Source organism: Canis lupus, chromosome 12, assembly GCF_048164855.1.
Source record: "Canis lupus baileyi chromosome 12, mCanLup2.hap1, whole genome shotgun sequence".
Lineage (NCBI taxonomy): Eukaryota > Metazoa > Chordata > Mammalia > Carnivora > Canidae > Canis > Canis lupus.
This window is the reverse complement of record NC_132849.1, coordinates 64,438,723-64,463,035: the sequence shown is the minus strand read 5'-3', so window position 1 is coordinate 64,463,035 and position 24,313 is coordinate 64,438,723. Positions and strand designations below refer to the sequence as shown.

At 60.9% G+C, this 24,313-nt stretch overlaps 2 protein-coding genes across 8 annotated transcripts in view; both read left to right on the top strand.

Annotated features, from left to right (window-relative positions):
• SNTG2 (syntrophin gamma 2) overlaps window positions 1-4,516 on the top strand; it is an 85,516-nt gene extending 81,000 nt beyond the window's left edge. Inside the window, exons 17-18 of the mRNA XM_072768947.1 lie at window positions 1,537-1,647; window positions 4,291-4,516. Coding sequence (XP_072625048.1) covers window positions 1,537-1,647; window positions 4,291-4,416 — 237 coding nt within the window. The 3' untranslated portion in view covers window positions 4,417-4,516. The remainder of the gene's footprint in view (window positions 1-1,536; window positions 1,648-4,290) is intronic.
• Window positions 4,517-13,135: 8,619 nt separating this feature from the next.
• The window catches only part of TPO (thyroid peroxidase), a 35,866-nt gene continuing 24,688 nt past the window's right edge, over window positions 13,136-24,313 (top strand). Inside the window, exons 1-3 of one of the 7 annotated variants that reach the window (XM_072771293.1) lie at window positions 13,136-13,654; window positions 18,169-18,253; window positions 23,542-23,711. In XM_072771293.1, coding sequence (XP_072627394.1) covers window positions 13,525-13,654; window positions 18,169-18,253; window positions 23,542-23,711 — 385 coding nt within the window. In that variant the 5' untranslated portion in view covers window positions 13,136-13,524. Of the gene's footprint in view, window positions 13,655-17,487; window positions 17,955-18,168; window positions 18,254-22,245; window positions 22,867-23,541; window positions 23,712-24,313 lie in introns of those variants that run through there. The other 6 variants (XM_072771290.1, XM_072771291.1, XM_072771296.1 and 3 more) reach the window with 6 other exon arrangements.

The window sequence follows — 24,313 nt, the reverse complement described above, 5'->3', positions numbered from 1 at the left end:
GGTGGGGGAGGGGACAGGGTGGGGACAGGGGTGGTGGAGGGGGTAGGACGGGTTAAGCATGGAGAGAAGGTTCTGGACCATGAGGCAGCGTAGCCCAGGACTCAGCTGAGGGTCACCGGCAGGGCCTTCCCCGCGGTCACTTCATCCCCCTTTGTCTGCGGTATTTCCACACCTGGCACCACGTGAAACATTAATTATCGGGGTTATTCCTAGAACGTCATCCCGACGGGAGTCGGCCACCGCTGAGCCGTCTCCTGATCTGATCTGAGCCGCGTACGGTTTCACCGCGGTCCCCAGGGCTGCTTGGGCCTGGCTGATTTTGTCAGGAATCGGGTGTAACCACGGTGCCCTCGATGCCCCCCACTTCCCGATGACCATGCGCAGGATCCCGCGTGAGTGCCAGGGCATGCTGGCCCCACAGCACACGGGGTTTGGCTGGTTTGACCCTTGGAGGCAGCCGCAGAGCCCTGGGGCCCGGGCAGTGGCCCAGCGCCCTCCCCACCGTCCCCACTGTGCTGTCCGGTTGCCTGCGTCGGGGTGGCCCCGAGGTGGCCCCGGGGTGGGGGCAGCGGGCCACCTGTTCTGGAGGCTACTCCCCAGGAAGCGGTGCCTGCAGTGTGAGTCTGGGCAGAACCTCCTCATTCTGAGGTAAAGAGGCAGTGAGGACACCAGCCCCCCGAGGCCGGCGTAGACCTGCCTTCCTCATCGTGAAACCAAAGACCCGGTATTGTTCCCGGAGACCCACAGAGCTCCAGCACCTGAAGGACCCTGTTCTGACGCTTTGCCCTGAAACAAGACGGGATTCGAAAACCCAAGAAAGACGTGCAAGACCCTGAGGGCAGTGGGGGTCGGGCTCAGCCGGGGCGGAAGCCCACTTGCCTTCTGAGACCCTCGGAGAAGGACGGGCGCTGCTTCAGGCCGGCACCGTCATGGAACAGCTCGACCTTGCCGGGCTCTCCCGGAGACCAAGCCGTTGCCCGTGAGCTGTCCCCGAAGACTGACTTGTGTAAAAGCCACTAAGTCTTTACTTGCTGCAGACCCTTTCATAATTAAACAGTAAGAATCTCTAAAGCAGGTCTCGCCTCTGAAGCTCCTTGGTAACAAACCCGTAGTGTCTGCAGCGGCGTGAGGTGCTCACCGCCCTCTCGGTGAGGCCGCGGAGCTCCATGGGGAGCCCCACGTGGGGCCCGTGGGCGGGACTGGCTTCCCCCCCGTCTGCACCGTGGGCCCAGTGCAGCAGAAGGGGGCCTCGTAGTGGGTTTTAGTCTCACAAGCAGATAAAGGAGCGGTGATCACACGACGCTGGGAGCCTGCGTATGGGACGGGGAGGGGCGGGGCGGGCAGTGGGACGGAGAGGAAGCGGTGGTCGGAGGAGGTCACTTGGCTCAGACGGGGCGCGCTCCGGGGAGTTAGTGCACGCTCGGGCCAGGTGAGAAGGCTCAGCACCTGCCTGTGCTCCTCAAAGCAGCGTATTTACGATGTGCCTAGACACTAGTTCTTGTTTCTGAATCACTCATTAAGTCCCTCCTTTTGCAGAATGTGCTCTGGAGATTTAAGTTTTCCCAGCTCAAGGGATCTTCAGATGATGGAAACACCCGAGTGAAGCTGCTCTTCCAGCACCTCAACAGCCGACAGATAGAGGTGAAGGTAGGGAGCCCGGTGTACGCGGCCGCCCGGCCACACGCGGGTACGACCTCAGTGGTCACGGGATGAGTCTCCGAGTCCCCTCCATGCGGACCGTGGGCACAGGGGTCCCGTGGAAGAGCCCAGACCATCTCGGTAGAGACGCTGGCGGCGTAAGACCGTGGTCACTGGAACACATTAGCAGATTCTGCTGAAAATCACAGGTTCCTTACTAAACGTTAGCAGGAAGTCAGTATTTAAAAATACGTGAGACGGGGCGCCTGAGTGGCCCAGTCGGTGGCGCATCCGGCTCTTGGGTTCGGCTCAGGTCATGATCTCAGGGGCGTGAGGTCGAGCCCCACACTGGGCCCTGCGCTCGGCTCGGGGTCTGAGATTTTCTCCCTCTGCCCCCTCCCTCCCTGCACATGTACGTGCACACGCTCCCCCTCTCTCTCCAAAGACGTGAGAAGCCGGCGTCGAAAGGAAGTTCAGGTTCACCGCACTGAGCTATCGTCTTTACCTCCAACAAGGGATTGGCGTTGTCCATATTTTATGGATGCGTGTGCTGTCAACAACCCAGTTTTAATATAACTGAAGAAAAGTCCAAAGATGAACCCAGGGAACTAAAAAAAATAATAATAAAATAAAATAAAAAATAAATTAAAAAAAAGAAAGAAGAAACAAAAATGTGAGACCTGTGAGCACATGCCATTTGGAAACAGATGCAACACTCGGCCTGTATCTTGTTCCAATGACTTCAGGGGACACGTCACCTCGACACCATTGTCTCTGAATGTCTGTTCTTAGCACCTCTCTATTGAGCTTAAAGAAATAATGTCCCACGTCTACTTTTTTAAGCACCAAGCGCAACTGTACAGAATCTGTCAACATTCTGAACTTTAGGAAACGGATAAAATCAGTCTGAACGTAAGCACCATCGAGGCACCTGGGTCATGAGCCGTGTGACACAGCCACTATGTAGGGTATGTGGAGTCCGGGGAACCTGCCACCAGCAGCCTGGGAACCCCAAGAGGGAGCGGGGACACAAGATAATATCACTCTTATATTTGGCATTTTCTGCGTTAATACAGTGACCATGCATAGCGTCAGCACGTCCTCCTCTTCTCATTGATCGATTGATTGGCTTTTAGGGGGTGGGGCGGGGGGAGCCAGCTACAGGTTTCCTGCTGAAACCCCACAAACCTCTTATTCCAGTGCGTTCTCTAGGCATGAGGCAACACTGGAAGTTTGAGGGTTTCCCGCCCCTGCTGCCCCAGGGAGACTCCCGCCACCTCCTGCCCCTCTGGGGGGTTGGGGCCTTGGTTTTTCCACCTCTGCCCCGTGACCACTCCCCGTGAACTCTGGGGTCTGTCACCCTTCCCCACCCCGCCCTGGCCTTACCACAGGTCCTGATCTTTCTCCCCGGGAGCCGGACTGAGATTACAACCCCACCACCCCCAGCCCCCTGCCCCTGCCCGGGTCCTGCTCCCTCCGCAGCTCCCCCCCCGCTGGGTCCCCGGGAGGCAGAAGTGGGGCCCTGGGTGTCCAGTCCCGGTTGTTCCCAGCGCCCTCGGATTCAGTCCCACATGCAAGTGTGCGTGACCTCATGGGGCGCCTCATTGGTCCCGGGTGCACATCTGTGCGTGGGGCGAGCATCCCTGTGGGCGTGGCTTCACCACCAGCTCGGGAGCCACCCTTGGGAAGAGCCAGGCTGAGGCCCACGTGAAAATGCCGTGTCGGGGTTGCCGCGGCGTGGAAGCTGTCCCCTGGGGTGCTGGCCCTGCCGCGTGGCAGGTGAGGCTGTGGGGGGGACGGTGTGCAGGGGGCTGGCCTGCGCCCATTCTGCGCACACTCCTGTCTCTGTGAATCTCACCAGTTGGTGTTGGGGATCGTGACCTCCAGGGACAGCCCGCCCCGCCCAGCACAGCGTCCTCCAGGCCGGTCCCGGCCGGAGCAGGTGCCGTTCCTCCTCCCTTCGTGGGGCTGGATGGCGTGTCCCCGTGACTCTTCAGTAACCACGGGAATATTAGGACGCTGTCGCCGGAGTGCACCTCAGCCTCTTGAACGTTTTGCATCTCATTACTCAGCAAAAGCATAACTAAACCGTAATCGATCATCAATAATCAAGTGTAGTTGTCAAGGTTAAGGCTCATTTGCATGCAACGGAGGAACTTCGAGGAACGTGGGCTGCAGAAAGGGGCTCCTGGAGCCGCAGTGGCTCCGGGCAAGGGACGGCATTGAACAGATTCTATGCTTTTTGAGCTCCAAGAAAGTCACTCAAATGCAGCTACACAAACGAGGAAGGTTTATCGTCAAAGGCAGAGTCTGGTGATCGAACACGACCACAGACACGAGATCCCGTCCTGCACGGACACGGACAGGCTGGGTGCTTCCTTGCGTCTCACGTATGTAAGGCTCCATCTGTGCTGGGTCGGGGGTCATGTGACCCTGGCCACACCCGCCAGCCGGGTCAGTGCCCAGGTGACACGGTGACACGGATCTCAGCCCAGCAGCTCCTGGTGTTCAGAATAAAGCCCAGACCTGACCGCGCTGTAGCCCCGTGACCACGCGAGTGCACGTGTGTGCATATGCACCCTCCCGTGTGTGCGCGGCCATCCTCACAAGCAGAGCGCGTTTCCAGCATTTTATTTCATTTTTTTCTTACAGGAACTTGAATTCCAGGACCTGACGGCCGTCCTGCACTGCGTTCACGCCTTCCTCGCAGCAAAGGTGGCCTCCGTGGATCCCGCCTTCGTGGACAGCCAGAGCATCGGAGGAAGGCGCTTCTGTTGAGTGCTGAACGTTAAATTATTTTAAGAAATAACTCTTTTCCTGCAACTGTTGCAACTGTGTGTGATTTTATAACGAGCCTATAGTTGTGATACCAATAAAAGACGTCACTAGTTTCCAGAGATGGGTCGTTCCTATTGGGTCCGACGGGCCAGGGCGCCGCTGGCGTTGTGTCCAAGTCCCCCGAGGGTGGGCTCTCACCACGCGCTCCGCCTCCCACGTGGCCAACAGCGGACGGCGTTCCCATAAACCAGGTGCTGGGAGATGCTGAGAGCCCTCTGCCTGGTTCCCCCGGAAGAGGAGGGCTTCATGAGCCTTGGGGTCATTAGTTCCCCTTTTCCTCAAGGAGGGGCTGAGCAAAGGCGCTCATTCGCTCATTCAAAAATGAGTAGGAGAAACGTGTCGGAAAGAAAATTAATTTCAAGTATTTAATGTTAATATTATACTTTTATAAACTATTATATAATTAAATAGCACAGCACTTAAATGCTAATTTAAATTACTTTCCTAACTCCTGAAGGAGAGCCTGTGCTGGAGTTTCCTTGTCTTTTCAACTGTTTACTGCTTCTGAAAAGGTCCTTTCTCCTTTTGTCATTAAAAGTGACTTAATAGGCTCTTGGTCTCTTAGGGAGACTGCCTGAGGTCTCCGAAGGATCCCGGACAGGAAGCAGGTCAACCATCAGATGGTAAAGTTTGGGAAAACAGTTGTAGGGAAAGGTAGGTGTTTCCTGCAGCTGGTGTGGGAAGGCAGGTGCACGGGGCCCAGCCCCACGGCCCCACGTAGCGGGTATTTACGGGCACACAGCAGACTCAGAACAGGCATATTTAGGACATATCCATGCGTAGCGGGTACTACGTGTGTCACACACACAATTCCCGTTCACGCGGTAACGGCTTCTGGGCAAGACCGACACGGGCAGAGGATTCAAAGTGGATTTTAAATATTATTCCAAGGGAATGGTGTCCGCAGAGCGTCAGGCACCGTCCGCCGTAGCGTCTGTTGTGCCCTTCGGTCACCGTCACTACTCGCGGCCCTGGGGACAGAGCCTCCCCCCGAGCGCAGCTGGGCCACCCCATCCTGCAGCGTCTCCACGGCCGTCCTGGCCTCCACCTGCGGCAGAGCCCAGACTCTCGAAAACAGGAGGTGCCCTTCTGCACCAGAGTGAAGACCTGGCGAGGATTTTGTTGTTTATTTTCATGAAAACTGTAGATTTTTAAAGTGTCCCTTTCCTGGATCATAAAGAAGAGAATAATACATTCCCAGGAAGTGTTGATGCTGAAATTTACATTTGTAGAAATACACGGGGCTCTGAAAAAATGCACAACTTTTTTTTAAAATTAGAAAACAGCGAAAGTCCTAAGCGAGCGGTGGCCACAGCCACGTGTCCTTCCCTCTGCGTTCCTGCTGGCCAGTCCTGCCAGCACAGGTGACATCCCTGCCCCCAGGTGGCCCCGTCAGGCCCCATGCAGACCAGGGAGGAGGGTAAAATGACAATTATCGCTGCAGGTGGAAGCAGAGCTGGCCAAGGGCACAGTCTCTCCGCCAGGCTGTCGGGTGCTGGGTTGGAGATGGTTTTATTTTCATTCACAATATGTGGCTAATCCTAAAAATCTCAGTTTTGCGCCTTACTCAGTCGGGGCCCCCGCGGATCTCCTGTGTGGGAAGCTGGCTGGTTCGGGAGACACGCTCAGGGCTGTGCACCGTCCCCTCTGGGCTCACACGCAGGTGCACCCTCGCTCCCGCCGTACGGGGCAGGGCAGGCGCAGGCTCCGTGCAGGACTGAGGCCGGGCTGCTCGCGGCGCCGGGTGAGCCAGGCCCTCGGACCCCAGGCTGAGCCCGATTCTGCCTCGGAACTCACGCCCCGGCCCCGGGGCTCCTTCTCGGGAAGGAAACGGCTGTCTTGTAAACGTGGCCTGTTTTCCCTCCCATTCTTGGGGGTTTTCTATCCCATTTCAACGGGAACTATGGAAACCTGGTGACAAGGACTGTGGTCAAAGTGGGGACACGACCCTGGACGGTGGCTTAATCCACGCCACCGTCCCGGCTTTCATTCCCAGTCGGCCTTGGGGTGGCCGCCCAGCTGGGTGGGGACAGGTGGGGATGCAGTCCCCTAACCCCCCACCTGTGGGATAGGACCCTAAGGGGCTGAGGCCTCTGCGTCTGACTCCTGATCCCGTGCCCAGCCCCCCATGACCTAAGAGTAAGCACGTTTATCACACAACATCACATCACCCCCACGTGAAAACAGCGCTTTTGTGAAAGCAGAGCACACGTAAATGCTTCTGGCAAAAGGAAAAAACCAAATCCACTTTTCTAAAAAAAAAAATCTCCCAAGGGCTTTGGCAGCCAAGATTAGCAATGACGAAATGCAACACAGAATATGGTTGGGACAAGGATTTCTATTTTATTCGTTTATCGAATAGTAAATTATTTTTACTGTAGCAAATGTATGCTTTTTAAAATTAAATTCAATTGATTAACATACGGTGGGTGGATTATTAGTGCCAGAGGTAGAGGTCCAGGGTGCGGCATCCCACCACGTTTGCTCCTTCACGCCCGTCCCCCAGTGACCCCGTCCCCTCACCCGCCCCCTCCAGGAACCCTCAGTTTGTTTCCTGTCATTAAGAGGCACTGACGGGATGAGCCCTGGGTGTTATTCTATATGTTGGCAAATTGAACACCAATAAAAAATAAATTTATAAAAATTAAAAACAAAAAACAACAACAAAAAAGAGTCTCTTATGGTATTTTGATAGGGATTTCATTAAATGTGTACATTGCCCTGGTAACATTGACATTTTCACAATATTAATTCTTCCAATCCATGAGCATGGAATATTTTTCCAGCTCTTTGTGTCTTCCTCAATTTCTTTCAGAGTGTTCTGTAGTTTTTAGGGTATAGATCCTTTACCTCTTTGGTTAGGTGTATTCCTAGGTATCTTACACTCCTAACTCTGGGAAACGAACTAGGGGTGGTGGAAGGGGAGGAGGGGGGGGGTGACTGGGTGACGGGCACTGAGGGGGGCACTTGACGGGATGAGCACTGGGTGTTAGGCTATATGTTGGCAAATTGAACCCCAATAAAAAATAAATTTATAAAATAAAAGAGTCTCTTATGGTTTGTCTCCCTCTCTAATTTTGTCTTATTTTTCCTTCCCTTCTGCAGTGATCTTCTGTTTTGTTAATTATGGGAGTGAGATCCTATGATAATTGTCTTTGTCTCGGTAACTGACTTCACTCAGCATCGTACCCTCCAGGTCCCTCCCCATTGAAGCACATAGTGGGTATTTGTTGTTTCTTTTTTATATATATAAATTTATTTCTTATTGGTGTTCAATTTACCAACATACAGAATAACACCCAGTGTTCATCCCGTCAAGTGTCCTCCTCAGTGCCCGTCACCATTCACCCCCACCCCCCACCCTCCTCCCCTTCCACCACCCCTAGTTCGTTTCCCAGAGTTAGGAGTCTCTCATGTTCTGTCTCCCTTTCTGACATTTCCCACACATTTCTTCTCCCTTCCCTAGTGAGTGAAGTGATTCCCTAGTGAATATATTCCCTTTCACTATTATTTATATTCCCCAAATGAATGAGAATATATAATGTTTGTCCTTCTCAAATTGACTTATTTCACTCAGCGTAATACCCTCCAGCTCCATCCACGTCGAAGCACATGGTGGGTATTTGTCATTTCCAATGGCTGAGGAATATTCCATTGCATATGTAGACCACAGCTTCTTTATCCATCATCTTTTGATAGACACCGAGGCTCCTTCCACAGTTTGGCTATTGTGGCCATTGCTGCTAGAAACATCGGGGTGCAGGTGTCCTGGCGTTTCACTGCATCTGTATCTTTGGGGTAAATCCCCAGCAGTGCAATTGCTGGGTCTTAGGGCAGGTCTATTTTTAACTCTTTGAGGAACCTCCACACAGTTTTCCAGAGTGGCTGCACCAGGTCACATTCCCACCAACAGTATAAGAGGGTTCCCCTTGCTCCGCATCCTCTCCAACATTTGTGGTTTCCTGCCTTGTTAATTGTCCTCATTCTCACTGGAGTGAGGTGGGATCTCATGGTGGTTGTGATCTGTATTTCCCTGATGGTAAGTGATGCAGAGCATTTTCTCATGTGTCCCTAACAGTAAATTTATACCAGCAATGAGAATATTAAATAATATATATTTTCCTGAGCAAAAGTTTTCTCTTGTAATGAATTTTTCCTTTAAAACTGGAACCCGGGGGCAGCCCGGATGGCTCAGTGGTTGAGCATCTGCTTCTGGCTCAGGGCGCGACCCCGGGGTCCTGGGATCGAGTCCTGCATCGGGCTCCCTGCATGGAGCCTGCTTCTCCCTCTGCCTGTGTCTCTGCCTCTCTCTGTGTGTCTCATAAATAGATAAATAAAATAAAATGCTCTAAAAATAAACAAAAGTGGAACCAAAAGCAAATGCAAAACCAGACTACCCGGTGTGTCGTTGGGGGAAGGCGGTGGCCTGCGTGCGCCAGCAGACGTCTCTGGCTGCGTCTTACCCTCACACACAGACCAGAGTCTTCCTCACCCTCGGAGGTCTGGTGGCGGATTGCCGAGTGAGACCCGCTGCCCGTCACGGTCCGTGGAATCGCCCCACCGTGGTCCAGGATCGCGTGCCAAGCCTCCACCCCGGGAGCTCTGGGGGGCTGTCACGTGGCCACTCGTTCACGGGCGAGGACTTTTGTGAGCCTTCGTAGGAGCGCAGCCCCGACCCAGAGACGCTGACACGGGGCGAGATCAGGCCCCTGCCCTGCGTCATTGGCTTCAGGTCGTGCGTCCTTGGGCCTGAGGGAGGTGCTGCAGCTGAGCCCCACAGCCTCTCCCGCCCCAGAGGAAAAGTGGGGGCTCAGCGCACAGGTGCCCGGACGGTGGAGCCAGCGCCGCAGCCCCGCATTTAGGGCGATTGCTGGCGCCCACTTACGTGTATTCTATTTGGAAAATAAAGTCGCTCTTGGCTTATACTCTCTGATTTCAAACTCAGGATGTAAATAATTTGGGTGCTTGCCTCTGTTTTTTTTTTTTTTTTTTTAATTAATGAGTGACTTGAAGTTACTCGAGAGCAGGGGTCAGGAAAGCCCGAGGCGTGGGCCACGTCCAGTCCAGGGACGGTTTTTGTAAACGCAGCTTCATTGCAACGTGGCCGCGTTCATTCACGGGGACCTTGGTGGCCGCAGGGAAGCCAGGGCGGCCCCAGAGTCCCGAGCAGGTGCTGCCGCCGCAGGGCCCCTCCTCATCCGCAGGCTCACTGAGCACGTACTCGGACCACTTGCTAGTTACGAGATTCTGAGCACAAAACTCACGTAACCAAGTCCGTCCTTCTGGGCGCTGGGCCCCCAGACACAGGGACGTGGCGAGCACTGGGCAGTCGCACTGCCCCGGGCACGGTGCCCCAGGGCTCAGAGCAGGGCCCACTGCTTCCCCCCAGGGAGGGACCTTACAAAGCCCGGGCCCCACAAGTGGCGGAAAGAATGTGACTCGTCTTCTGCGACGCGAGCTGCGGGTGCCACCAGGGTGGAGGGAAGTGTCTGCGGGAGCCGAGGACAGGTGGAGACTGCCGGGGCCCCGCCCCAGCTGGGGACCTGCGGGGACTCATGGGAGGTCCTCCCCGAGGGCAGCGCCCCGTTCAGAAGCTCGGCATGCATTGGGAAATGCAAACTGTCCAGAGTGGGCAGAGTCAGGGGGCTCGGCCCCCAGAGAGCCACAGCGGCAGGGCGTGGCCGTGGGTCAGGGAGGCAGGCGGCAGGTGCTCTGGACAGACAGATGCAGCAGGGCTGGTGTGAGTGGAAACTCCAGGAAGCCTGCGGGGAGTTCCGTAGAGATGGGCTCACTCGCCTGAGCTCCGGTCGCTCCGAGGCTGGCGGCCCAGCAGCCGCGGCCCACAGCGGGAGGAGGGGCCCTGTCCGCGCAGGGGCCTCCAGCCCGGGATGTGGCCAGAGCAGGGCCCACGGGGCTCCGCCCCAGGGGAGTCCCCACTGCGATGTCACTGGTGGGAAAAGGCCCAGACCCGCTGCACCTGCGCCACGGGGAACCCCAAACCCAAACCCGGAGGTCGTGCCCTGGTGCTCGACCTTGTCAGCCCCCATGGGCCTGACTGGGTTCCTGCGGCTCTTCCAGGCCAGGCCTGTCTGCCCCGACGGCCAGCCTCCTGCACTCGGTCTCAGCCCCCCCCCCCCCACGTCAGTCCATCCACGTGGGCCGGGGCCCTCTCCCTGCTAGACCTGGCAGGTGCCGGCTGACTTGAAGTGAAGTGTGGGGGACACGTGGCTCCGGGAGGAACTCCCCAAGCGTGAGGCACGTGAGCCTGGGCACAGCAGGCACCTCGCACCCAGGAAGGTCACACGGCCTGAGACCGCGGCTGGCACACGCACCCTGCACCGCGGCCTGTTCGTGGTCCACGCGCCCTGGGACGCAGCCCCGCTCCTCGCCGGGGCCTTCCCCGCACACCCACCCGCCGCCCGTCCTCAGGGGCGGGAGGCGACCCAGAAACGTGCTTCTAGAGCCTCTTACAAGCAGTTCCTTGGGTCAACCCTCCAAAGTGGTTATTTTCACTCTCTCAACGTCAGCAACAAGTCTGCAGGAAGGTCGACGACCTCGGAGAGATTTTCTTAGAAGAAACAGAATGTTCTGGAACACGGTGACGACATGGAAAGGAGAGTGTGTGCCCCATTCCGCAGGTGGATGGGAGCCAACCCTGGGGCAGGGCGCCTGGCCTCACCGAGCCTGTGAGTGGCTCTTGTGATGGAAGTTTCTGGAAGGATTCGGGGGGAGCCAGCACCCGGTGGCTCTTGGCTGGACCCCTGCCCGCGACGCCGTGGTCCTGGGACCACCCCAACCCCGGGCGGAGGGCGTCCTCTAACGCAGGGCCGGGGATGCTTCCAGGAGCCGAGTCGTGCGGTGCAAGCTCCACTGGTGGAAAAAGGAACAGCCACGTAGTCCCGCGGGAACCCTGCTCTTGACTCGTGCGGGGCCGGGACCCCAGGGCTGCCTGGGTGCTCGGTGCTCGGTGCTCAGCCCGAGTGTGGGGACATGTTGCCGTCTGTGAGGCCCCGACGCCCCGGACATCCCACCGCGCTTCGCCGCTTTGGATTCTACCCTGAATTTCCTTGTTTCCGCTGGAACTTCTTGTCCACCTTTGTCTTGGTGGAAGAAGAAATCTATTCCTTCCCGTCACGTTCCTCCTCCTGTCGTCCTTCTCTGGGAGCACCTGGCGTCCTTCCCACGCTCGCCGTTCCCCCCGTTCCCCCCAGGCCCTGGCTGCCTCCCCGCAGAGCCTGTGATGCTTGCAGGATGCTTACGGCGCCACTTCCTTGTAGAACTCTGGGCTTTTCCGCACAGGCTGCCCCACCTGCGCCACCTGGACCTACTGCCCCTCCCGCCCCACCTGGACCACCTGCCCCACCTGGACCTCCTGCCCCCCTGGACCTCCTGCCCCACCCGCCCCACCCACCCCACCCACCCCACCTGGACCACCTCCCCACCTGGACCTCCTGCCCTCCCTGCCCTCCCACTCCCGGCGTGCTGCGTCCTTGCATCTTCCCCCAGAGGCTCTTCCCTGGAGAACCTTCCTGCCAAAGTCTCTAGAAACAGATGCGCTGCCGTCCTGGGCCTTGGCCCCTTGCATCCCTCGACCCCTCCATGCCGCGCGTCTTCCTTGCTTTCTGGCCGCACCCTTATTGGGCTCAGTGGATCTTGGAAGAAACTCACAAAGTAACAGCTAAATATGTGTATTTCTAGCTGACAGATTATTTCTGCAGTTGATGCTGGGCCGGAGGTGAGGACGTCGCCTAAGAAATGCTGCAGAACGGCTGTGTAGATGGGTTGGGGTGATCGAGCCTCCCACGGGTGTGCGTCCCCCTCCCCAGGCCCCATCGACGCGGGGCTTCCCGCTGTCACCGTGACGGAGGGGCGGGGTGAGCCAGCGACGGTCCGGCTCAGGCTCTGAACGCCGCCCTCCTCAGTCCCCAGGCGTGCCCGACCGCCACCGCCCGTCCACACGCATGCCCCTGCCACAAACCAGCACGCGCTCCGAGCCTCGGCCAGCACAGACCTAGTCCCCGGGGTCCTGCAGGTCCAAGCTGAGGGCGCCGCAGGGAAGCAGATCCGGGCCGCAGGGCTGGTTCCTTCTGGGGCCCCGGGGGAGAGTCTGTCCCTCGCTCCTTCCGGCTCCGGGGCACCTGCGTGGTCGTGGTCCCAGCCCTCCGGCCCCTGCCGCCGCCCCCAGGCCTGTGGCCTCCGTCCCGCGGGGGGCCTGTCCCCTTGCCACCTCGAGGCCCGTCACCCCATCTTGTGTGCCGAGTCCCGGGCTCCGGGTTCGGATGTGACATTGCTGGATCCCTGCCGCTCCTTGCCCCTCAGGGTGGGTCTACGTGTCCGTGAGGACCCGTGAGGACCTCGGCGACGGAAGCCCGGCTGACGGCGCATCGTTAGCCGGAGGGAGGCCCCGCGGCCACGAGCTAGGCTGACCGCATTCCTGCTGAGTCCGCGGCCGGAGAGGAGGCCCACCCCGAAACACTGCCCCCACCGGCCAAGGGGCCCTGGGCCCATCTCAGGCCCGCGATGCAGACCGGCCCCAGGTCGGCGGGAGCCCTGCTTCCTGCACACGGCGTCCGTGCCCGCCCAGCCCGGGACAGGCGCCCGCTGGCTGCGCAGACCCAGGACCGAGACCCCAGGCGCCCGGGCTCACGGCCCACCGGGAATGGCCGCATCCGAGGGGCGACCTGCTGGCTTCTCCCCCTCTACACGCACACCCTCCCCCCTTCTTCCATCGCGGGGCCGGGGCTCCGCCTCTCGAGGACCTGCTCAGGCGACACCGGCTTGTGACGGCACCAGGCAGCCTGGCACAGACCCAAGGCCCCGGAGCCGCCGCGGCTCCTGACGCTCGAGTGGGCGCCGGAGGGTTTATAGGGCGGCAGCCTCGGCCCCGCGCAGCCGCACCCTCGGTCCGGGAGGAGACCAGTCTCCCAGGGCTTCAGACGCAAGCTGTGGGGTCGGGCCCGGTGTCGGGACGAGTAGGGAAGAGCCGAGGAGAGAGCGTCCAGCTGACGACCGAGTTCCCGGAACAGCCGCCCCGAGCACGCTGCCCCGATGGTCGGCCTGGTCCCCGCCGGCTCCGCCTGGCGGGGGAGAGCACTCGCCGTCCTGGGCGTCACGCTGCTGGTGGCCCTCGCGCGCGGCCTCCTCCCCTTCTTCCTCGGAGGCCGGGACCTCCTGTGGGGTGAGTAACAACTAGGTCTGTGACCATCGACCCTCGACGAGGTCACTGTCCACGGTCGCCGTCGGGGGAGTCGGGGGACCCCAGCACAACCCCACGCGTCCTCTGATCATTGAGAATCCCTGTATTACCTGCTGAATATCTAAAAAAAACATTTCTTTGGGAGAAATTGCTTATGCCTTTGCCGTAGACGCATTTCCTGTGAATGATGCATGTTCTGGAAGCAGAGTCCTGGGTGACAGACGGGGCTGAGAGCCCACCCCAGCCGCCCGCACCGTGGCTGTCCAGCAGACGTGTTGCCAGTGAAGGAGTTGGTCCTCTTACTTCATTCCTTCCATAAAAACCACAAACTAGCAAAGCTAGAAGTCGGGTGGCAAACGTGACCAAGTGGTCATGCATCGGAGCCGTTCATCTGACCGTCGCCGCCTGCCTGCAGCACATTTTTAGATTCAGGAATCACAGTTTAAAAAAACCGGGACATGTGGTCTCTGCAGCGTCGCTAGAGCGATACTCTGTTATTGCCCCGTCTCCCAGAGTTGGATTTTCTTCCTGCTTAAACCCGGAATACGTGTATAAGTGACGCACAATGCCCCGTCTGACCAGAACGCTGCGCTCCGGGGTATTTTATTGCCAACTGCCATATTTTGGAAGCTGGCTTATTAACTGCTTACGTTACAAATTACTTACTTAGAAAATATATTTTCTCTCCTAGTGCTCCCAGTTTACATTCATTAATATAACGGATAATTTTTTTCCGGTTGACGACCAGCTAACAGCAGCTTAGAAACGACATGATCGCTGGTGGTAAACCTTCAAAGATCATTTTCATTGGTCACATTTCACTGTAGCCGAGTTAACTAGTGATGCTGCTGTGCTTCTGCGTGAGTTCGGGTTCTTATCACCAGACTGGGTGGGGTCTTCGTCGGGCTGGCAGCCGGGAAGAGGACCGCCACCCAAGGGGGCCCAGAGGCCCGGGTCCAGGGTCCGGTCACCCCCGGGGGCCCCAGAGACCAGAGGTGCAGCTGTGTCCAAGCTCACTGTCTTTCTGGGTCCTTCCATGGAAGCCCCACCCCTGGACCGCAGACCGGCTGACACGCGGTCAAGGACACATGTAGGTCCCGGACACGCACACCTGAGGGTCAGGCTGTGGCCTACGGCAGTTTGGGGGCAGGAGCGAGGCCGGGGCCCCCTCGTACTAAGGTACAGCTCCAGAGTGGGACCCAGGTGGGTGCAGCTCAGGGGGCAGTAAACGGCGGCACCTGAACGTTCTGGGCAAGAATGAGTTGGTGGTGGAGGGAGATTTAGGGTTTTTTTCAAGATTGTATTTATTTACTCATGACACAGAGAGAGAGGCAGAGACACAGGCAGAAGGAGAAGCAGGCTCCATCCAGGGAGCCCGATGCGGGACTCGATCCCGGGACCCCCGGGGGGGTCATGACCTGAGCCAAAGGCAGATGCTCAACCGCTGAGCCCCCCAGGCGTCCTGGGAGATTCCATTTTTGCTTGAAAATACCTGCATGGCCCCGCGAGCCTAAGGAGAGGGCGAGTGCCCTCTGCAGACCGGTGGAGGTCCCCACAGAAGTCCTGTTCATCAGCACAGGGTGGGGGGGTGCACATCGTCCGTGCAGAGTCGAGACCAATGCACCATCACCCCCACGGCAGGTGCGCCACAAGCTGCAGCTGCCACGGAGAACCGACGCCCAGGAGCCACGGGAGGCACCGCAGGCCCCGCGGGAGGCTGCAAACAAGCCGCGGCGAGGATGTGCCGCGCCAGGGAAGGGGGCAACCTCCTCCGGCCCATCGGGTCTCGGCCAGCCACCTCCGTCAAGACGGCCCCCGGCGCAGGGCTCGGAGCGAAACCAGTCCCAGGTCAGGGTGCAGCGACGCGGGGGTCTCCGCGGGGTGCGGCCTCCCGGAAGGCAGGTCCGGGCGCCCCTGTCCTTCCCTGCTGGTCACGAGCACTCCGGAAACGCTCCACTTGCTTCCTTGGGCAGCACGGGGGTTACTGGCCCCCGGCCTCCCAGGCTCCAGCCGCCCACACGTACACGATTATGTCCCCGGGAAGCCGGGACCGTCTCGGAAGGCAGGTGTCCTCCGGTCGGACCCGCCCTGGAACTCTCCAAAAGGGAGAGGGCAGGTGCAGAGTCGCCAGGTCTGAGACGCTGGGGGTGCGGGACGCGGAAGCAAGGGCGGGCCCGCCGCCCCAGGCAGGACAGAGGATCTCAGGAGTCCCGTCTGCGCTGCCGTGATCGCACAGGACATACTCAGTCCTCCGACACCAGGACGGATGTCTCCTGTGTAGACAGTCTGCTCCCCTTTCTTGCTCACAGGCCCCTAAACACTCGGGGTCTCCCCTGATAGTGGCCATAGGATCCCTTTTTGACATTAATAAGGAGAACGTGGAAAGCTCTCAGGTGACCCGGGGTGGGGGTTGGTGGCCGCAGGACCCACCATGGGATTCGAGGCCCCAATCCCGCCTCTGGGGAAGGAACAGGCTGGAGGGTGGACCCGGCACCAATGGCCAGTGTCTTCGTCACCGTGACTCTGTAACGAAGCCTTTACAATCCCAGAAGCACGGGGCTTGGAGCACGTCCGGGTTGGGGAACAGAACGCCCCCGCTGAGCTGGCCCCAAGCGTCATGGGGACCTCACCCCACACATTTGTCCTCCAGCTGCTGACTTGCATCCTTGAGCAAGCTAGTGGATCAAGTGTTTCCTGAGCTCCACGGGCCACTCTGCAGAGTCAAGGGGCTAAGAACCAGGTCCTCGGAGCCCCCCGGGGGTGGCCATGGGCCACAGGCACAGCTGCCGTCCTGGGACTTGTGGCCCGTGGCCCCCATGCCCTGGGCTGTGATGCCACCTCCAGGCAGATCCTGCAGGACTGAGTGGAAATCGGAAATCTGGGCCTCTGCGGGGTGTGGGGAACCCCCTCCCAAGCTGGAGCCAGCCCTGAACCCGAAAGCCCACCGACCCAGCTCCTGCAGATGCTGCCAGGGACGGTCACGCTGGAGAATCAGGTTTCCCTGGGCGAGGGTTGTCAGCACCAGAACATATTTCATACACACGCTCTGAAGAATAACCTGCAAGCCTGTGCCGCTGATGTGAAAACGCCAGCAAAGGCTTGGTCGGAAGACACTGGAGGAGGGGGGGGGAGGGGAGGCCCAACCCACTAACGGTCGCCAATGTCCGGGGTCGCCTGTGCCGCAGACCCGCTAACTGGCCCTGGCCACTGCCCAGCGACAGCCAGCGCTCGGTCTGCCATCGGGAGGAGACCCCGACGCGGACAAGCTCGAGCCCGCCCTTCCGGAGGCCACGCGGGAGGCGCACACAGGCGGGAGGACGGACTGAAGTGCGTTTCCCGGTGCTGGACCCCGCGGCGTGTTGGGAGGAGCAGCCGGGAGCACCCGAACCCAAGGTGAAGGGTGCACAGGGCCAAGAAGTTGTCCCCAAGGGGACGGGCTCCAGCCAACAGCGAGCGCGGCGCCCCAGGGAGGCCCGGCAGGGTCCCCACGGCCCCGGGGTCCTGGCAGCCGCCCCACGTGGCACAGGCCTAGCAGCTGTTTGCTCTACGAGGCTGGCGCAGGTGCCGCCGCCTACCGGGCCAGGCCGCAGGTGGAGGCCCTCCCAGCCCCGCGGCAGGTGAGCAGGTGAGCGCGGGCCGAGCGGCTGCGGGGAGGTCAGCACCGGAAGGTGAAGGAAGGGACGAAAGGCCGCCACTGAGCTTGTCCTCGCCGGGCCTTGCTGGCCGGGAGGCTGGGAGCCACCAAGGGGTCACAGGTCGGGCCTGAGGAGGGGCGCTCGGGGGGCTGGCGGCGGGCACTGGGGAGCAGAGCCACCCCTGACGCCGGGAGCACCTCCCGCCTCCGTCCCAGCGATCCCCGGGCAGCGGAGCTGACGTGAGCACCAGGCCGGCGGTGCAGCCTCGGGGGGCTCCCGGGGGCTTGGCTCCAGAGCCGCTGCACGGACCCACGGGCGCAGGGTCCCGTGGGCAGGGCGCCTGTTGCCTCTGCGATTCCCACGGATTTCCCGAGCCCCCGCGCGGCCCCCGTGGCTCGCGTTTTCATCCCCAAGGCCAGCACGGGGACCCTGGGACTGTGCTCACACGGGCGCTGGGGGTTAGGCCTCAGTGTACCAAGTTCCCGGGGACTGAGCGCTCGGGGCATAGGACTTGGTAAACAGCTCCAGCGTGAAATAAAATGCAAGTCTTGTCATTGGAAACCGCTGCCGTATGGGAGTAATTCATCTTGGTGAAACGCACAGCTTAAATCAGGGAAATATCATGAATTCACCACGTCACTGGTCAGGTAACAGGACTCAGGGCTCTCGGGGTCACCAGAGGGCGTCTGGGCGGGCGGGCGGCTCTGCAGGGGGAGCCCCGCCCCTGGGATGCGTGGAAACAGGGCCCACGGGGCACCCGGGTCAGGACCCCGCACACGGCCCCGGAGCCCGTGGGGGACACTGGCTGTGGTAGAGGGTGATGCGCTCGAACCTGCTTCCATGTGGCACCTTGTCCCACAGGACAGAGCGGAGAGGCCAGTGTCCTTGGCGTCGTGGAGGAGAGCCGGCGCGTGGTGGACGGCGCCATCCAGCACACCGTGAGGAGGTAGGCCTTCCCGCGGGGCCGGGCGGGGCCGGGGGGGGCCGGGTGTGGCCGGGGCAGGGCTGCGGAGTCCCGGGCCGGGACAGGGCTGGCCCCGTGCGCCGTCCACTGCCAGGCCCCATCTCCAGTCTCCCAAGGAGGAGCTCACCTCCCTGGTCCGTGGCAAGGTCCTCAAAGAACGAGGCACAGAGCAAAGCAGGGTGATCTTGCCAGGACTCGGCACTGCAGTCCTGGAGGCAGGCGGGGGTCCAGGCGGCTGGCTGGGCGTCCCAGTGCCTGGTGGGAGTCCAGGCAGTAGGCGAGGGTCCCAGGGGCTGGCGGGGGTCCCAGTGGCTGGCAGGGGTCCAGGCAGCAGGTGAGGGTCCAGGTGGCAGGTGGGGGGTCCCGGTGGCAGGCAGAGGGTCCAGACGGCAGGTGGGGGGTCCCAGTGCCCGGTGAGGATCCAGGCAGTAGGCAGGGGTCCAGATAGCATGCAGGGGGTCCCAGCAGCAGGCAGGGGTTCTCGGCGGCAGGCAGGGGGTTCCAGGCGGCAGGTGGGGGTTCCAGGTGGCGGCGGGGGGGGTCCAGGCAGCAGGTGAAGAGTCTAGGCAGTAGGTGGGGGATCCTGGTGGCAGGTAGGGTTCCAGGCGGCAGGTGGGGTGTTCTGGTGGCAGGCACAGTTCCAGGTAGCAGGTGGGGGTTCAGGTGGCAGGAGGGGGTCCAGGTGGCAGGCAGGGTTCCAGGCAGCAGGTAAAGAGTCTAGGCAGCAGGTGGGGTATTCTGGTGGCAGGCAGGGTTCCAGGGAGCAGGTGGGGGTCCAGGTGGCAGGCAGGGTTCCATGCGGTAGGTGGGGGTCCAGGTAGCAGCAGGTGGGAGTCCAGGCGGCAGGCGGGGGTCCCAGCTGCAGGCAGGCTGCTCTCCTGGGGGCAGAGAGGAGGAGCCGGGAGGCCAGAGCGGGGTGGGCTGGACACAGCCTCACGCGGGCGTTCGCTGCAGGACCAAGTCCACCTGTCCTTCTGCTCCAAGTCCTTGAGAAGCACCTTGGTTTTATTTTTTTTTTTTATTTTTTATTTATGATAGTCACACAGAGAGAGAGAGAGCGAGGCAGAGACACAGGCAGAGGGAGAAGCAAGCCCCATGCAGGGAGCCCGATGTGGGACTCGATCCCGGGTCTCCAGGATCGTGCCCTGGGCCAAAGGCAGGCGCTAAACCCCTACGCCACCCAGGGATCCCCAGCACCTTGGTTTTAAATGCATGACGACATCAATACTAAGGGACTGTGGTCACAGGAGATGTCGTAGAAGCGACAAGGAGCAGGTCTTAGCCTCAAGCTCATCTCGTCGGCTGTTGACTCATAACCACATAAGCTCTCACAACGGGTCACAAGGCAGAGTGGATTCTTTCCAAATTGCCATTATTTCGCCCAAAAAATCCCCTGCTGTCCATCTTGGCTGCAAGCCAGTTTTTACTTGTCTTCTAAGCGCTTGAGTCCACACGGGAAAGAGAGAGACACTGTGTTTCTCGTGCCTTCGCGGGAGCGGTGCCGTGTCAGGTTACCCTGAAGAACGGGGACGGTCGTGGGGGACGGTCGTGGGGGACGGGCTCGCGTCCCCGAGGATGGACTGCGTGCTGGGAGCGTGTGGGACTCAGCGGGGGCATTTTATGGGAAAGATCTGCTTTTGGAGGACCCTCGAATCATGCTTGACTCACTCAAACTCTGTTTCTTGAGCCAATGCCGTCTGCAGTCCACGCAGCTGTGCGCCGGGTGCCAGGCCCGCAGGGATGGGCCGCGCTTCACGCCCCCTCTGCACACACGCACGCGGCACCTGCCCCTGAGGACGGGCACGCTGCAGATCACCAGACACGTACGGCGCTCGACCAGCTGGTGAAGCATCAGCTTGCAGGAAAAATTTTAAAGATTTTATTTATTTATTCACAAGAGACCCAGAGAGAGGCAGAGACCCGGGCCGAGAGAGACGCAGGCTCCGTGCAGGAAGCCCGATGGGGACTCGATCCCGGGACCCTGGGGTCACGCCCTGAGCCGGAGGCAGATGCTCCACCGCCGAGCCACCCAGGGGCCCTAAAACATGTTAATCATGAAATATTTTTACGCCTCGAAACAAATCTAATGACTTTGCAGCTGGAGAAGAAACCGGCTTTCTCATCACGATACGCAGAGTAGGCGCCGTGACGCGCCGTCCCCGCTCGCTGTGCCGGTGGGAAAACAGACGAGGCCCTGCCCGTGTCAAGACGGCGGGGGGTCTGCGCTTTTGTGGACAGGCCAGCGGCCAGCCCACCGCGCCCCGTGCTGATGGTAGAGGCGCTGGGGACGGAGGCGTCACGCTGTCACCTCAGGGGGACCTGCAGGGTCCGTGCGGCCCGAGGCCCCTCCCTCCCTAGATGCCCCGAGCTCGAGGCCCCGCACTTTGTCCGTGAAGCAGGCACGTCCTTCGCTCACCGGACTCCCCGGGGCTTCCGCGTGTGCCCCGCCGTTGCGGCGGCGGCTCGGGGGCTCTGGCTGCCGTACCTGTGGGTTTGTCCAGTCTGGGGATGGAGGTGGCGCTCTCCCACAGTCTCACTGTTGACCCCGTCGCCGGCAATTCCAAGTCTGCGTCCCTGGACCTACGATGGAGGCAGCACCCTAAAGTCACCAAGATGAGGCCCCCCACCCAGCGTCACCTGCTCTTCTAAAGCTCCCGCCGTGCCCTGGGCGCGCCCCCCACCCCCGGCCCCTGCCCTGGACAGGACGGTGGGACGCTGTCTGTGCTACGCTGGACCGTTTTGCAGGGGAGACACCACCTCCGCCTTCCGACGCTGCCCCCCTTTAAGCAGACTCCACGCCCAACGTAGGGATTGAACTTATGACCCTGAGAGCAGGACCCTGAGCCCGCCGGGTGTCCCCAAAGCTGCCCCTTTCCTAAGCGTCCCTGTGAAGGTGGACGGGGAAAAAAGAGGGAGCATCCTTTGCCCCACAAGGTGTCAAGAAGCAGCCCAGAGCTCCAGGGGATTGTCCCCAGCGGCGTCTGCCCCCGTGCGCACACCGCCCCACCCTCCGCAGGCTTTCCCACGCGCCTGTCCCCGGGTCACGGCTTCCGTGGGTCTGAGCACCAGGGCGGGGGCACATCCACGTGTCAGCGGCTGCCCCATGACCCCAGGCTGCAGGTGAGATGCTTTTTTTCCAGGGACCTCCCGCTGCACAAGCCGGGCCGTGGGGCCTGCCTCAGGGCCAACGGCTCCTCCCTGGGCCTGAGGGGACCTGCACCCTCAGGCGTCACAGGTGCACGGGGAGGCAGCCGCCGTCTCAGTGTCCTCCCAAGGCTCATTTGGCTGTTGCGCTCTGAGGACCAAGGACCGGGTCCCTGGGGCTGCCCGGGCCGGCCACGTCCCAGGGAAGGAAGGCTGTCCGTCTCCCTCCTCCCTGCGCCCTGGAACTGGGGCCCGGATTCCTTTTACCCCCTTGATTTGTGGGGAGGCTCCATGGAAACGCCACGACGACGAAACCAATCACGGACGTCATCGGCGAGGTCTTCTGAGGTGGCTTCTAGATGTTTCTTCAAAAGTCTTCTAGGACCAGCGTCCAACGGGAAGTCCCTGCGGCTGCACCTGGGGTCCTTGGGGATTCGGATCCAGGACACGCAGGAACCGGAAACATGCTCGGAGGGGAGGCAGCGTTTGCGCGGGTGAAGCCAGCGGCCTCCGCGCTTGTTGGAAGAACAGGGACCGGGGGGGGGGGTGCAGGGGGCAGGTCAGCCCCACGGGTCCAGGGTCTGCACGGCGGGGGCTGGGCGCCGGCTCGCAGGATAGAGGGGGGCGGTTGGCACCACTCGGCGCTCGCACATCATGTCCGGGAGCCGCCGGGCCACCCCCCGCAGCCTCCGTCGTGGCCCGCGACACCCTGACCCCCGTCCCCCAGCCGCTCTTCCCACTCGAAACGCCGAGAAAGACCCCTGACCCGTCGCCGCCTCCCGGTTACGGTCGGCGAGCTAACGGCCGTTTGCTCCTTGCTCACTAACCAGGGAAAGCATCGGCGTGTTCCAGGAAGTCATTCCACGGCAGCGAGGATCCGCCGACACTTCCGTGCTCGCTCACTTGGCCTGTGAAACAATGAAACGCGCAACCCGAGTCCTCCAAACGAGACCACTTCTCAGTATTTTTTATCCTGATCCCTGAAAGGCTTCCAAAGCACATCCTAGGCTAAAGCCGCGGTCCCTGCGCTGGGTGCCCGGCGGCTCTCGTGAATTCTACTAAAACCAGGAGAAAAGTCCCATCTGTGGGTGCCTGGTGGGACTGGAAGGATCAAGCGCCTCTAAGGTCTTCATTCCCCAAGCGCATGACCCCCGTGACCTGATGCAGGCGTCGCCCCAGCCGCCACGGGTCCTCTGCTGGAGGAGGGAGCGGCCGTGGTCCTGCTGCTTGGGAGAGAGAGAGACGGACGCACAGGGAGGCTGACAGACGGGAGCAGGAGGAGAGAAGATGGGGGGGGAGGACCCGGAGGGAGCAGCTGCAGACTCAAGGAGGAAGGTGCATGAATTGGCCATGGGACCCCCGTGCCCACGGCCAGGACCCACATGCTCAGGACTATGACCCCACGTACCCCAGACAGTGACAAGGGTCACCAACCCATCAGGGGCAGGAAGGTGCTGGCTGCAGGCAGTAGTGGGAGGGTCCTGGTGTCCGGGTTCAGGTGGTGGGGGGAGGGTCCTGGGATCTGGGTGCAGGTGGTGGTGGGGAGGGTCCTGGGGTCTGGCTGCAGGCGGTGGTGGGAGTGTCCTGGGGTCTGGGTGCAGGCAGTGGTGGAGCATCCTGGGGTCTGGGTGCAGGCAGTGGTGGGAGCGTCCTGGGGTCTGGGTGCAGGCAGTGGTGGGGACGTGTTGGGTCCCGGGTCAGGGGCAGACGGCGACCTGGGCCTGGGCTGAGGTGATACGTGAGAGCCCGGGGACCGTGCAGGTCGACCCCCCCCCCCCCCGGGCCGTCTGGGCTCTCCCACAGCAGGTTTGTTGCCGTGTTCGCCCTTGGGGGTGATGCTCTGGCTGGAGGGGAGGAGCTGGGCTGGGAGCACTGGCTGGCCCGGGGCCCTCGACGGGGTGCATGCACCCAGGGCCCCAGTCCCCGGGGAAGCACGACGAGGGCATCCACCTGGACTTTGGCGAGGAGGTTTATCTCCCGCTGGCCCCGTGCTCGGGTCCGGGGACGCCCACCCTCCAACCCGCACGGTGCTCGGTGCTGCTCCCCGGCTCCTGCCCCCACAGTCCGCTCGAGAGCTTAGCGGTTGCTTCTGAGTGACCCACTTTATGTCCCCCCTTGTGCCATAGAGACCTCAGCAAAAGGGGGCTCCCTTCCCCGTCGCAGCTTCTGTCTTTTTCCAAACTCCCCGAGCCGACCAGCCGAGCCGTCTCCCGAGCGGCGGAGATCATGGAAGCTTCCGTGCAGGCCGTGAGGACACGGGTCTATGGGAAGCTGGGGCGATCTTGGCCTCTCACCGGTAAGCGCCCCGAGGGGCAGGCCCCAGGGCCTCGACCCAGGACAGCATGGCCAAGGGAAGGTGTCTGGGTTCCCCTGGGAGGTCCTGCAGCCCCCTCCGGACGTGGGGAAACGGCTCAAGCCCCCAGGCAGCCCCGTCCTGGCATCAGAGAGTGTGGGGGTGTTGGCGCGGCCCGGACGGAAGGTGGGGGTTTGCAGGAGCTCGTTTAGGAGGCGCAGTCACGTGGGGGCAGCGGGTCGGGTTGAGAATGAGGGGCAGTTGGGGGTCGGGGTGAGGATGTGGGGGCACCAGGTCGGGGCGAGGATGGGATCATCTGGGGGTCAGGGCAAGGATGGGGGGCAGCTGGGGGTCAGGGCAAAGACACAGGGGCATTGGGGGTCAGGGTGAGGATGCGGGGGCATCGGGGGTCAGGGCGAGGATGGAGGGAAGCTGAAGGTCGGGTGAGGACGTGGAGGCGTTGGGGCGAAGACCTGGGGCGCCGGGTGGGGGCGAGGACATGGGGCCCCGGGTCGGCAGGGGCTCGGCGGCGTCGGGCCAGCGGATGGCACCTGCTGCACAACAGTCACCGGCGGCTCCACGCCCCGAGCTCTGGCTTCTTCGCC